Genomic DNA, 12,673 nt, shown 5'->3' with positions numbered 1-12,673 from the left:
GACAACTTCATTGCACCTCTTATTCTCGTAGCATTTAGCTCCTTTCTCACTTCCACCACGTAGTAAGAGTCTGTCTCTCTGCCCTGACCTCTTGAGGGTGTTGTCAGATACTTGGTAAATGACCTAACTAGCTTTTGATGACTTGGGAGTATCCAGGTCATTCTGGTTTGCTCTCAATTCTATCTTTCTGCTTAATTCTCACCCATATTTCCAATTTGAACTTCTTCTCATAACAGATCACTCTCTTTCAAAATGGGTAATTTTCTCTTAAAGGAAAGATTTCTTTCTGTACTTTTTGCAAACGGAGTTTTGTATTTCACAATATTTGCTCTTCAGAAACAGAGGTCGTTTACTGTTCGTCTTCATTTTCCCACAATCAATTGCAGTCACACTCAAATCTCAAAAGGCACCTTCTATGATATGCCCATCAACAAGCTAATTCGAGCATAAGTGCTTCTTCAACAAATGAGAGTAACTCTTTATGACACGTTATCTATCTAACCCTTCCCGAATGATTACAGTGCTTTACTTTCTTGAGGGCTTTCTTGTTACTTTTCCCCCAAAATCTTTGAGTGCCAGGCAGAAATTTTTCTAACAGAACCAAAGAGAAGATGCCTCTCTGGACTGACAGCTGCGCTGTCATTTCAGTGAAACAGTCTGTAGCTCCTCCGTGATCAGACACCACCTTTAGAGCAGTTCTAGACATATGATTTAATTTTCCTCACTGTCCTTTTAAAACTCATCTTCTCCACATAGTGACTCACAAACAGTCATTACGACTGGAAATACTAGCTCCCCAATAACACCAGAACAAATTTGTACAGTATACTTTCCAAACCTATTTTCTTCCCTACCCCAAAACTGCCAGGGCTGTAAATTCATAAATTTTAATAGCCTAACCACTCACCCTGTGACATACACAACAAACGTTCTCACGGATCAATGCCTTAAGCTGTAGCTAAATCCCTCATCCCAGCTAAAAGTGAGCATGAAGTGTAATGAAGGGCACGATTTTGGCTCACCACCACCACCACATCACCCATGTGTTAGAAAGAACAAAGAAAACCCTGCCTGTTGCTCAGGCAGAAGCAACAGGAGTTCAGAGGTTCTCACACACACCCACCCACCTACCCCCCCCCCCCCCCAAAAAAAAAAAAGTCACACAAAGTCTGATTTTCTTCTGGAATTAGCAAAATCCAGGATGTCACTTCCAAAAATATTGTTGTTGAAGTGAAAATAACAGGAAAAAAAAAAAATGCCCCCTCTCCCTGGCAGTGTTCAAGGCCAGGCTAGATGGGGCTTAAAGCAACCTGGTCTAGTGGAAGGTGTCCCTGCCCATGGCAGGGGTTGGAACTAGATGAGCTTTAAGGTCTGTTTCAACCCAAACCATTCAATGATTCTATGAAAACCACTCATGGGGCCAAAGTGACAGAGAGAACTGACCCGTGGAGACCATGAGCTTTCTCATTTCTTGGTGCTGAGCTATTGGAATGCTGGGCATGTTATATATATTTCACATATAATCAGAAAGCTTATTCCTGCTGCACTACCGCGGAGGAGAAGTGCAACAGCTTTACCTCCTCTTCTAAAAGGAATGTCCTTTAATGCCTCTTAGGCCAATCAAGCATGTCTTCTTATTCATCTTTGATGGTAGATCTAAAATGAAAGTCCTAGAAGTAAAATAAAACCAGATATTTGCATTTAAAAATGTGTATTAATCCAGAACAAGGATCATATTCTTGGATAAATTAAGAATGGAATCCAACTCAGAAGATACTAAATTACCCATCTGGGGGTTCTCTTTAGCTCTCTACCATCCAAATCCTTCATTCCTGGCTCCAAAAATAATTTTTTATCCCATCCTCTCCCTAACAGCACTACATGGTGGATTCCCTCAATAAAATGATTATCTGGAGGATTTAGATGGAAGGGAACCAAGAACTCCTTCATTAGTGTCTGCAAATGGATCTGTTGTCTTCAAAAGCACTGCTCTGTCTTAACTGTCAGTTCCATTTACACCCAAGCTCTAACCTACCACATTTGGAAAAGCCCAGTGACAGCACCACGGCTAGTCAGAAAGAAGGACCATGGAAAGAGAATTTAATCTGCCAGTCAAGTGTGAAGAACAGACCTTTGGCACTGGTGTTCCCTCCTGCAACTCTCCCCTCGGTGTGCACACTACCGCTTATAGAGGAGGGAGCCTGCAGTAGACATTTCAAGCCACTGAGTGTTATTTTCCAGACAGTTTTCTCCACACTAGATCCCTGATGGAAGTCATGCCTGTAAACCAAAGTGACTTATTTGCATCTCTTCCTCCAGGGCTGACTGCATAGACAAAACTCATCCCTAGGAACAGAAAATGACTCCAACATGTGTGAGAGTCCATTCTCGACCAGTGAAGCTGGTTGAGAAGGTAGAGCTATCACTTTGTATAAGAAAAGAACGACATATCAACTGTGTCAAGAAGAGTGGGAGTGGGAAAATCTGACAATATTGCCAAACCTGTGGTCTAAGAAACTAGAAATAAGGGAACATGTCTTTTGCTGTGAGGCACACACTGATTTGTTATTACAATCTGCCTCTCCTTGCATATTTCCAGAGGAATAGCTATAGCCACTTGGGGTAATGGGCTGGGGAGGGGAAGGGAATGCCTCTCTGGATGGGGAAGTTCATAAGATCTTTTTGAAATCTGTGTTAAGTAACAGCCACCTCCTGCCCTAGTAGTTTATAGACCTGAATTATTGCTACACAAAATCTCAGCCACTGCATCTCCCATCAAGTGGATATGGATCCTTCAACCCAGAGACATCCAGAGCACTTCAAGGAAAGGAAGTTTACTCAGCTGCTTCTCTCCTGGAGAACCTTCTCAGGGCACCACAACTGTGGGAAGACATCAGGGAAGAACACTTACTCTCCCATGCTAAAGGGCTGTAGCCATAAGACCTCATTGCATTAGTCACTCACAGGTGTGGTGATACTCCAGCCCAGTGCTCAGCCCCTCGCCACCCTCCAAGCATTGATCATGGAATCACAGAACAGTTTGGGTTGGAAAGGACCTTAAGATTATCTAGTTCCAACCCCCCTGCCATGGGCAGGGACACCTCACACCAGACCAGGTTGTTCAAAGCCCCATCAACCTGGCCTTGAACACTGCCAGGGATGGAGCATTTACCACTTCCTTGGGCAACCCATTCCAGTGCCTCACCACCCTCACAGTAAAGAACTTCTTCCTTATATCTAACCTGAACTTCCCCTGTTTAAGTTTAAACTCGTTACCCCGTGTCCTACCACTACAGTCCCTAAGGAAGAGTCCCTCCCCAGCACCCTTATAGGCCCCCTTCAGATACTGGAAGGCTGCTATGAGGTCTCCACGCAGCCTTCTCTTCTCCAGGCTGAACAGCCCCAACTCTCTCAGCCTGTCTTCATACAGGAGGTGCTCCAGCTGCCTTATCATCCTCATGGCCCTCCTCTGGACTCGCTCCAATAGCTCCATGCCCTTCTTATGTTGAGGACACCAGAACTGTACACAATACTCCAAGTGAGGTCTCACAAGAGCAGAATAGAGGTGCAGGATCACCTCCTTCGACCTGCTGGTCGCGCTTCTTTTGATGCAGCCCAGCATACGGTTGGCTTTCTGGGCTGCAAGCGCACACTGAAGCCGGCTCCTGTTAAGCTTCTCGTCAACCAACACCCCCAAGTCCTTCTCTGCAGGGCTGCTCTGAATCTCTTCTCTGCCCAACCTGTAACTGTGCCTGGGATTGCCCTGACCCAGGTGTAGGACCTTACACTTGGCTTGGTTAAACTTCATAAGGCTGGCATGGCCCACCTGTTTTTTATGTGCCCTAGCATGGCTTCCAGGAGAATTCATTATTTCTGGAGTCAAAAAGCCTCCACAAGCATCAGCAGGTTGAGACATTGCAGCACTCAGCTTCAAAGAAGGTTATTTCACTGCAATCGCATAATGCATACTACCTTTTCAGAAACAGTTCAGTAAGCAAAAAGATACATCTTGTCAATAGCAAGAGGTCCCCTTGGGCTTCCACTTCATAAAGCAGTAAAAGCAGGGGTAATTACACCTCTGTACTTTTTGTTACAAGATAGCTCATAAAAGTTTACACCAATTTACGGCAGCTGGGGGTATACAAAGTGATCCATCCTTCAACTTAGTCACCGTTCTGTCCTCAAATTGACTATGCTTTAAAATAATCATTGGTGAAAGAAGGGAATGTTTATCAATATAATTACTTTTCACCTCCACAAACAGGTCTAACATTTGATTCTTTTGCCTCTTGCTGCTACATGCTTTATTTCCATAGATGGTTCTGAAACAGATAAATGTGTTTTGGAACATGGCCTTTGAATAATAACCAATGGTAGCTGCTACATGTGGCATCTCTTGTGTTAAAAATCATAGCTCTCTAAACACTTTAGAAAAGCTTTGCTGAGCCAGAGAGAGTCTTATAGGCAGTAAATTGATTTTAGCCTACAGACACGTACAAATATGAACAAAAAGCAAAGCAAAATTAAATCAGAAAGCCACTGTGGAGTGCATGTGATTGGACCAAATGTTTTTTTGATTAATGATTTTCAAAGTTCTGCTGTATGAACCGAGCCTGCACAGCAAGAAGTTCCCATCATATCAAGAACTTGTTTTATTAAGTGTGCTAAGATTTATCACAGACTTTTGTGTGACACCTCTTTCCAGGAAATCCAACTCATACAGTTGTACACAGCAACATCCCTGTTACAAATTATTTGCACTGCTATAATCAATCCTCCAGAAGCTAGGGTGGGATTTCTCCTTGCCCATGACCAAAGAAAATAAACCAAAGCAAAGCAAAGCCCTCCTTTACTGAAACAGCAAGCCTGCCTCCTTCTGTTCTCTTTTGGTATCACTTCTTCACCCTTGGAGGAGCAGCAAATCCTCCTTCTGAGGATGGAGCAGATCTCCCCAGAGTTGCAAAAGTAGAATGAGAGGAAGGAACAGAATCAGGCCTCAGGATGGTCAAGCTGCAATGCATATTCTACTGGGTATTTTTCTAGGTACCAAATTGCACTTATGTAGGTAGGTGTACTCTTCCTACTTTCCAATGTCTTACACGCTTTCTCAGAGAGCCTGTCTTGTCTTGTCTTTAAGGACCAGGGAGAGAATTAGCTCACAAGAAGTTGAAAGCTGCTACTCGTTATTGAATTTTCTCCAACAAGGCACACAATACAAACAAGAGACAACCCTGACAGGGTTTAAACCCCCACAAACTAAAATAAAACAACAAACCATATGTACCAAAGTTACTTAAGTTTCTTCCTACTGTTTGCCTTTCCTATTGCCATCTGTTTTGATCAAACTGGCCCACATTGCCACTAGATGTTCCACTACCATGAAAGGCCCTGTAAGAGTGGAGAGAATCCTTTAAAGAACAACATTAAGTCTGAAATTATTGCCTGCCTCCTTTTGATAAGCAGCTTTGAGACTAATTCCAGAAGTAGGAGAACACTTGTCCTGCAACTTCTGTATTTTACTTCACTTTTTTACTAAATAGAGCAAACTGATAAATCAGCAGTTTGGCACGATTGCACCTGAACAGTGGGATCAGGTGCGCCCTCAGCAGGTTTGCCAACACCACCAAGCTGTGTGGTGCACTTGACATGCTGGTCTAGCGGAAGGTGTCCCTGCCCATGGCAGGGGGTTGGAACTGGATGATCTTTAAGGTCCCTTCCAATCCAAACCATTCTGTGATTCTATACCACTCATTTTTTTTATGACTGAGGATATGGTTAGGGCTTGTATTTCCTTTGTGCTCCTGGATGGCTATTTCAGCATCCTGGACACAATATTCCATCACTTTCTTTTCAGATGTAGTATCAAGCATTAAGAACCCTTCCTCCCCACACAATGTTTTCTGTAGCTAATACAAACTTATCTCATGCTTTAAGAAACATTTTGTATTAATGCCAGCACTGAGCCTTCAAGTTATTCATTAAGATGTACCACTATTGCGCAGCTGCTATTAGGTACAAAAAGTCTAAGTCTGCTTGAAGGCGGATATTGAAGCTGAACAACTTCAATATTTTCTTTAAATTGCTCATTTTAAACAATCCTGAATGCCTTGCTGGTGTACAGAAGGCTACAGCTCTCTTATCAAGTTCATGCCTGCCTTTCAATCACTTAAGGCAGAACAGATTGATTACGCTCCTTGTGGGGGAATGGGATTCAAAGATAGACTGTTAGTGAAAGAAACTGATGTGGAAGAGCTGTTGTTAGCAGACTTAGAGCAAGGGCTTAAGTAACCATCACTACATTTAATGACAACGCCATAAAAAGCATCTCACTTGCAGAATCAAATTTAGCATTCTGTTCCTCTCCTTCAAAAGACATGTTTAATCTCTGGGAGTCCAAAAGACACAGATTTTCAGCACTTTGAGATGGGCAAGAATCCTGCCAGGCTACTTCTCCACCATGTTTGTTTCATTTTGAAGGAATACTCTTTTAATGATGTAATACCATTCATTCTCCTCTTTCCTACTATTCCCATTTCATTTCAAGCTATGACAGCTCTACCTGTGCCCCTTCCCACCTGCTGCCCCACTCCATAGGCTGCAAGATTTTAAGCTTAGGGATTTAGCAGCATCCAGAAAGAGCTGTAATCTGGACTCCTGCAAAACAGTCACTATCCCTTCACCTCTTTTTGAGGACATAGGATACTCGCTACCGCCATCTGCCACCAGCCTTCCAGGCATAGTGATTTGACCCTCATATGTCACTTCCTAAAGTTCTCCCAATAGTTTGGGAACCTCCCTCAAGCTACATCTTTACAACCTTTCAAATTTAGCTTCCAGAGGACTATGAGAGCTAAAACACATCAGCAGTTTCTTACAAAGTGTGTGCTACGCTTAAAAAAATCCACATTAATTGGACACGGCTCTACAAGAATAACCAGTATCTGCAGGCAAAATGTCTTCACAGAATCACTGCACAGGAAGGGACCTCTGGAGACAATCCAGTACAACCCCCTGCCAAGGCAGGGCCACCCAGAGCAGGTTTCACAGAACACATCCAGGTGGGTTTTGAACGTCTGCAGAGACACTCCACAACCTCCCTGGGCAGCCTGTTCCAGTGCTCTGCCACCCTCAACATGAAGAAGTTCTTCCTCACGTTGAGGTGAAACTTCTCGTGTTTTAGTTTATGGCCACTGTTCCTCGTCCTGTCACTGGGCACCACTGAAAAAGAGTCCGGCACCATGCTCTATGTCCTCACATCTGCAGGACCATCCACTCCTTCACCTCGCTGTTTCTCCTTTATCTTCCTGGAAGCAAATGACTGCTCCTTCAGATGCCCCTCAAGAGAGGCATCTGAAAATAAACCAGACCTAGCATCATTTCTCAGGTGACCTCTGGGATAGCTTCAAGTACCATGAGGTGACTTGCTGCTTAACAAGAGTGGTATTGCTCTCAAATTAACTGGGGAAAAATTGATTCCCTATGCTACAGCCAGCCTCCTGGTGTAAACTCACCTGAGTGGTGAACCACCACACATGCAGCCTCCTCAACAGCTCTCCTAGTAATATCAAACCCTTACAGCCAGCAGAGGAACAACTAGGATGCAGTGTCCAAGCTGCATCCCCAGAGCCACAGTGCACAACAAATATCACAGTACAGCTTGCAGCAAGACCCTTCTTTGCAAGTTTCCAGGAATGTTTAATAATACATTCCATAGACCTCCTAAATCAAATACATCCTTATAGATATATTCAGCCACCCATTTCCACTATCAATCATCATGACTAATCACAGTAGCAAGTTTAAAACAAGGGGGGGAACACCCGCATGCACCTCATGATTAAGGTTTTGTTTGTATTTTCAATTTCAGAACTATTCACATCTCAACCCTGCTCGGGTCCCAAACATCCCTTAAGGCTCTGTTGCGCAGTCAGCCACTTCCTTAATCACACACCTACCAGACTTCCTCCCCTTAACAGCATTTCCACAGTGCTTTGGTTTTCCAACTACTGCTTTCAGAAGTGTGGCTCTTAGTTAAGCCTTTGGTGAATATTAAAACCCTTTTGAAATATTTAATATTAAATTCATTTGAATCCAACTGGGGAGGAATAAGAAGGATATGCCTGTTTAGCAAAATACTATTCCAGACAAGCAAAAGACACTGAATAAAGATCTTTAAAAAGATCAACCCAGAAATTCTTCTGCAATCTGAAAAAAAGCAGCACAAAGATGAGAAACTTTGTATACTGGACAATTTGTGGCTGGATCACAGGCAAAGGAGACCAGGACCTTGGTAACAACATCCCAGACCCAAGTATTTGTTGTCTTTCTACTGCTGTAACACTTCATGAGGTAACTCAAATATGCAATTTTCTACAAATTTGTTATACTAAAGTGTACACTCTGAATAACGAACTGACATATCAGAAGTTGTTAACATCTGGCAACAAAAAAAGTCTCCTCAGAAAATGAGAAATCTCAAAGGGCAAGCCTAGCTAACCAGGGGCATCTTGGGAAAGCTAAACCCATCGCCTATCTGAAGTACTTATCACAACAACGTTTCTGTAAAGAATTCCATGGCATATGACTCCAACACAAACTCTCACCCAGAAAATGCTGGTAACAGTGAAATAAATAGATGAAAGACTACTGTTTGAGTGTTTAAATTGGTCATTCTGCCTCCTGTGACCTACATCAAAAGCCCCTGTTAAAAGTCCAGGAGTTAAACTCACATAGATACTATGTCAGATTGGCTATGTTAGAATATTTATGTTTTAAGCAGTAATGATATGTATTACAATCTCAGTAGCCTCAGGCAATGAATCTGATCTTTACTGCAGCTTCCACAGCAGATTAATTACATGAATTCAGCTAGCATACACAAGGTTAAAACTTCCATTACTCCAAAACATAACCCTGGAAAGTACGTGCAGCCCCTTGATCTTCTCAAAGTACCAAGACGACAGGACTCCGTGAGAGGACAGGACTGTTGACAGTACTGACCTAAGACATCAACCTGTACTGCCCAGCAGCCAAGAGTCTGCTCAGGTCAGTGCTTTCCCTCTGCTGGATGTGGTACTTCGCCCTTCTCCATGTGGAAGAGGCTGGATGGGTCCCTGCTCCCAAGGGTGAGGAAATAGAGGGAGGGATGCCAAGCTATTCACTGCTGTTTCATAGAGATTCTAGATCACAGTCCAGGTGCACACACTGCTAGCAAGGCACAGGGGAGGTTTACCTGCTACGGGTAACTAGACCTACTCTTCAAGGCTGCTCCTAGTGGGTCTGCTCTGGGTCTCAGCTATAGTTTATCTGGTTTTTTGCACCTGCACATCCCTTGATTCTCTACAAACTAATGAACTCTGCAAACTGCCTCATTCACCACGTACCTTGCCACAGTTAAACTTGATAGCAACTCAGCTTGTTTAAGAGCATTTGGAAAGAAGACAGCTTGGCAGAGACTTGTCTCATGGGTTACTTCCCAGATTCACCTAACCGGGGGAAATGGGAGAAAAGCTGCTTATCTTCTTTCTCCCAGTTCTCCAAATGCAAAGGTGTCTTTGTGGCATCCCCTTAAGAAAGCTGAATCCACAGGCACTTTTCACCACTGCTGCGTCTGCACAGCCTAGGGAATATTTATTCTATGACCACAACAGTACCACAGTTGTCTTCAGCCAGTTTCCAAATAAAGAGAAAAAGCTCATCTTCTTTCTACAATGGATGGACATGTTCATTTTAAGAATTCATACTCAACTCTCATGTCAGCAGAACTGCAAGCAGAAACTTTGATCAGCTAACACTGAAAAAAGATTTGGTTGTGGAAAGATTCTTCTTTCCACAGGGAGTAAGAGAGGCTCTTTTGCTCCACCTTAAACAAACAACGGCTCGGCTTGCCACTCTCGAAAGCACTGTACCAATCCAACTGTTTCCACAAAACATCCCCAGAACATCTGCATCTTTGTAGTACTGAAGTAATGAGTCTGCCACAGTCAGCTGAGTCTGCCACACTGAACAAAGTTCCTCTCCATCAACACTGCAAGCTGCCGTTTTGCAGATCACAACATTCAGCTTCCCCAGATAAGGCAGCTCCTTCCTGGAAATGGAAGGCAGAGCTGCCTTATCTCAGGAAAGGGAAGATAAAAGGTCACTCTTCGCTAAGTGGCAAAGTTCTCACCTTGAAAGCTTTGCCCCTTGATTGGCATGGAACAACCAAGGTCATGGAACTTTTAATCAGACGCCTGCATAATTACTAAATTGTTATTAATTATATCAGAGAGCCGAGACCTCAGAGGAAAGGCAAAGCAAACAAAGAGCCCACGGAAGCCTCTTCTGCTGTTGGAAAAAAATTGGTAATTAAAAGTCATGAGTGCACCAAAGAGTGAGGGAACAGCATCACAGTCACTGTTCAGGACTCAGGTGTGACTTGCATACAAAACAGCAGGCTTGTCTGCCTGGGGAAATTACAGGGCACTGAGTTACAAAGCAGTGCATAGGAGAAAAGAAAGAAAAAGAGACAGAGAAAGAACCACTACTCTTTTATCAATAGCTTTATTTACCCCACAGAGAGGGATAGCGCTGCCAACCAGTCCCGAGTTTGGGATGCGTCTTCCACATGTTTCTGGCAGCTCTAGAAAGCCTGCTCCCCCCTTATATCATGAAGGGTTCCCATCCTGAGAAGTGCACAAAAGAATGAGACCTTGGGTTCAACCTAACAAGCCTACACACAGCCCTTGCCCAAGCAGAACCTTGAATTCCTTCAATGACCTGAGCTCAGCCTTAGTGACTACCCTTTCCCCAGAGGCTGCCCTTCAAAGTACCACTATAAAAAAAAAACACCAAAAAAAAAAACCCCCCACTTCAATCTGTTCTTAGAAAAATAAAAAAGAATGCCATGGTCCTGCTGACACCATAATGAACCAAACTAGGTAGTCATGATCCCCACTGAAACCACAGCAAGTGCCTTGCTCATCAGGCTGACGATAAATGCTGATCGATTTCTCTACCAATGATACAACATACCATTTCAGGGCACTGAGATATCAAAGATGGCATCAGCTGAAAAAAGGCACCATGCTATCTCCCATCATTTGCAGGCAAACAAGAATCTCTCTGATCTACTATATAGGTAGTCTGATAAACCCAATCCTAAAGATGACCATATGCAAGAGGTGGCAAGCGCAGGTTGAATCCCTGAAGAGATCAGTTTGGATGGATTATGAAACTGTGGCAAGAACAACAGACACTGACGCACTCAGCCCTCCCAACATACAAAAAAAGAAGTGCAAAACACCAGAAGCCCAAAGAGAACAGCGTGTAAGTCGCAGAGATTAAGAGAGACATTTTCTGCTCTGCTGCTTCAAGTACAATGACTCAAAAAGACGTATCTTTGAGATACCCTAAATAAGAAAGTCTCCCATTTCAAACATGAGCTAGAAGGAACAAAAGATAACTGCTGGAGAAGCAGTAATGCAATTTGTGGGAGTCTGCCACTGAATAAGAAATTAATAACAACCAATCTCTGGCTAACTGCCGCCATTTCATTATGCTTAAGTTTTACAGACCCGAATCCAATAAACTCTTACTGAAGTACATCTGGTCCTTTTTTACCCCATCTCTGAGCTTCCATTGCTTGCCAATGCAATGCCCTTCCACTGCTGCAACCTTACCACAGCACCGTTTCATACTGCTGAATGCTAAGCCCTGAACCCCCATGTGACAGCACCATACCTGTTGAAGATATCACCAGACACCTTTTGCAGATACTGAAGTGCATCTGCCACCTGCTGAACAGCCTCCTCCCTGCGTAAGTCCGGCTGGATCAGGGGCACTGAGTACGTCTGCCCTTCCAAAAAGTGCTTCTGGGCTACGGTAGTCATTGTACCTAAAAGAAAGAGCAAATAGGTCATTACAGTAAACACATGTCCCTGTTACCACAGCTTTTATTCAGGGACTTCCATTCTTTCCTTCCCTAATTATTTTAGGGAAGCATTTGCAATGGAATCGGTGAGCTAAGGAGAGAGGCACAAGTAGTAAGGTTGACATATGGGGTTTTCAATAAATCCAAGGCAGCTACAGTGAGGTGGGAGTCTCTTACTTATCTGAATGCTCTTGGGAACCAGAATTTTATTTTCAGCATGTCACTTAACAGATCTCTGCCCAGTACTGTGCTGAAAACAAAGACCACACTTCAGAGGATACTCAGTTCAGGGTGGTGATAAGACTCCTCGGTCGCCTCCTCCCATCCTCGTAAGTCCGGATGGATATATTTCAGGTCATTCAATCCTATTAGCAAAATGCAGTATTTCATCTTACACTTCTGCTCCAAGAAACACAACCACAGCTCCCTTCCAAGAACAGCAGCTATGAAATTACAGGGCATGCATGTGCACACACGCCCTTGCTCCAAGTAGGTTAATGAGAATTCTTCCATACTGAGACTCCCAAGAGCTGCTTATTGCTTCTGGTGACTGGGTTTTTCCTTCGTAACTACCTTGAAAGAAGCCTTTATATTTTAGGATCCTTTCATATGTAAAACCTGAACAGTCACTGAAATCTTTCAGTCATGTTCAACATGTGCACCGAAGCAGTATGCATGCTCCTGGATGCGGCTGGGCCAATACCACTGCTCTGCAGTTCAGCCAGGAGAAGGCTGTGCATCACCCATGCTTCCATCCTGCCA

At 43.6% G+C, this 12,673-nt stretch overlaps 1 protein-coding gene across 5 annotated transcripts in view; it reads right to left on the bottom strand.

The window, feature by feature from the left end:
- WASHC1 (WASH complex subunit 1) overlaps nucleotides 1-12,673 on the bottom strand; it is a 45,447-nt gene that overhangs the window by 21,263 nt on the left and 11,511 nt on the right. For 4 of the 5 annotated variants that reach the window (XM_030478745.1, XM_030478746.1, XM_030478747.1 and 1 more), the window contains one exon: nucleotides 11,722-11,875. In XM_030478745.1, the coding sequence (XP_030334605.1) occupies nucleotides 11,722-11,870 (149 nt within the window). In that variant the 5' untranslated portion in view covers nucleotides 11,871-11,875. Of the gene's footprint in view, nucleotides 1-11,721; nucleotides 11,901-12,673 lie in introns of those variants that run through there. The other variant, XM_030478743.1, reaches the window with a different exon arrangement.

Source organism: Strigops habroptila, chromosome 3 (assembly GCF_004027225.2).
Source record: "Strigops habroptila isolate Jane chromosome 3, bStrHab1.2.pri, whole genome shotgun sequence".
NCBI classification, from domain to species: domain Eukaryota; kingdom Metazoa; phylum Chordata; class Aves; order Psittaciformes; family Psittacidae; genus Strigops; species Strigops habroptila.
The sequence above is the reverse complement of the archived record's forward strand: the minus strand, read 5'-3'. Positions and strand labels throughout refer to the sequence as shown.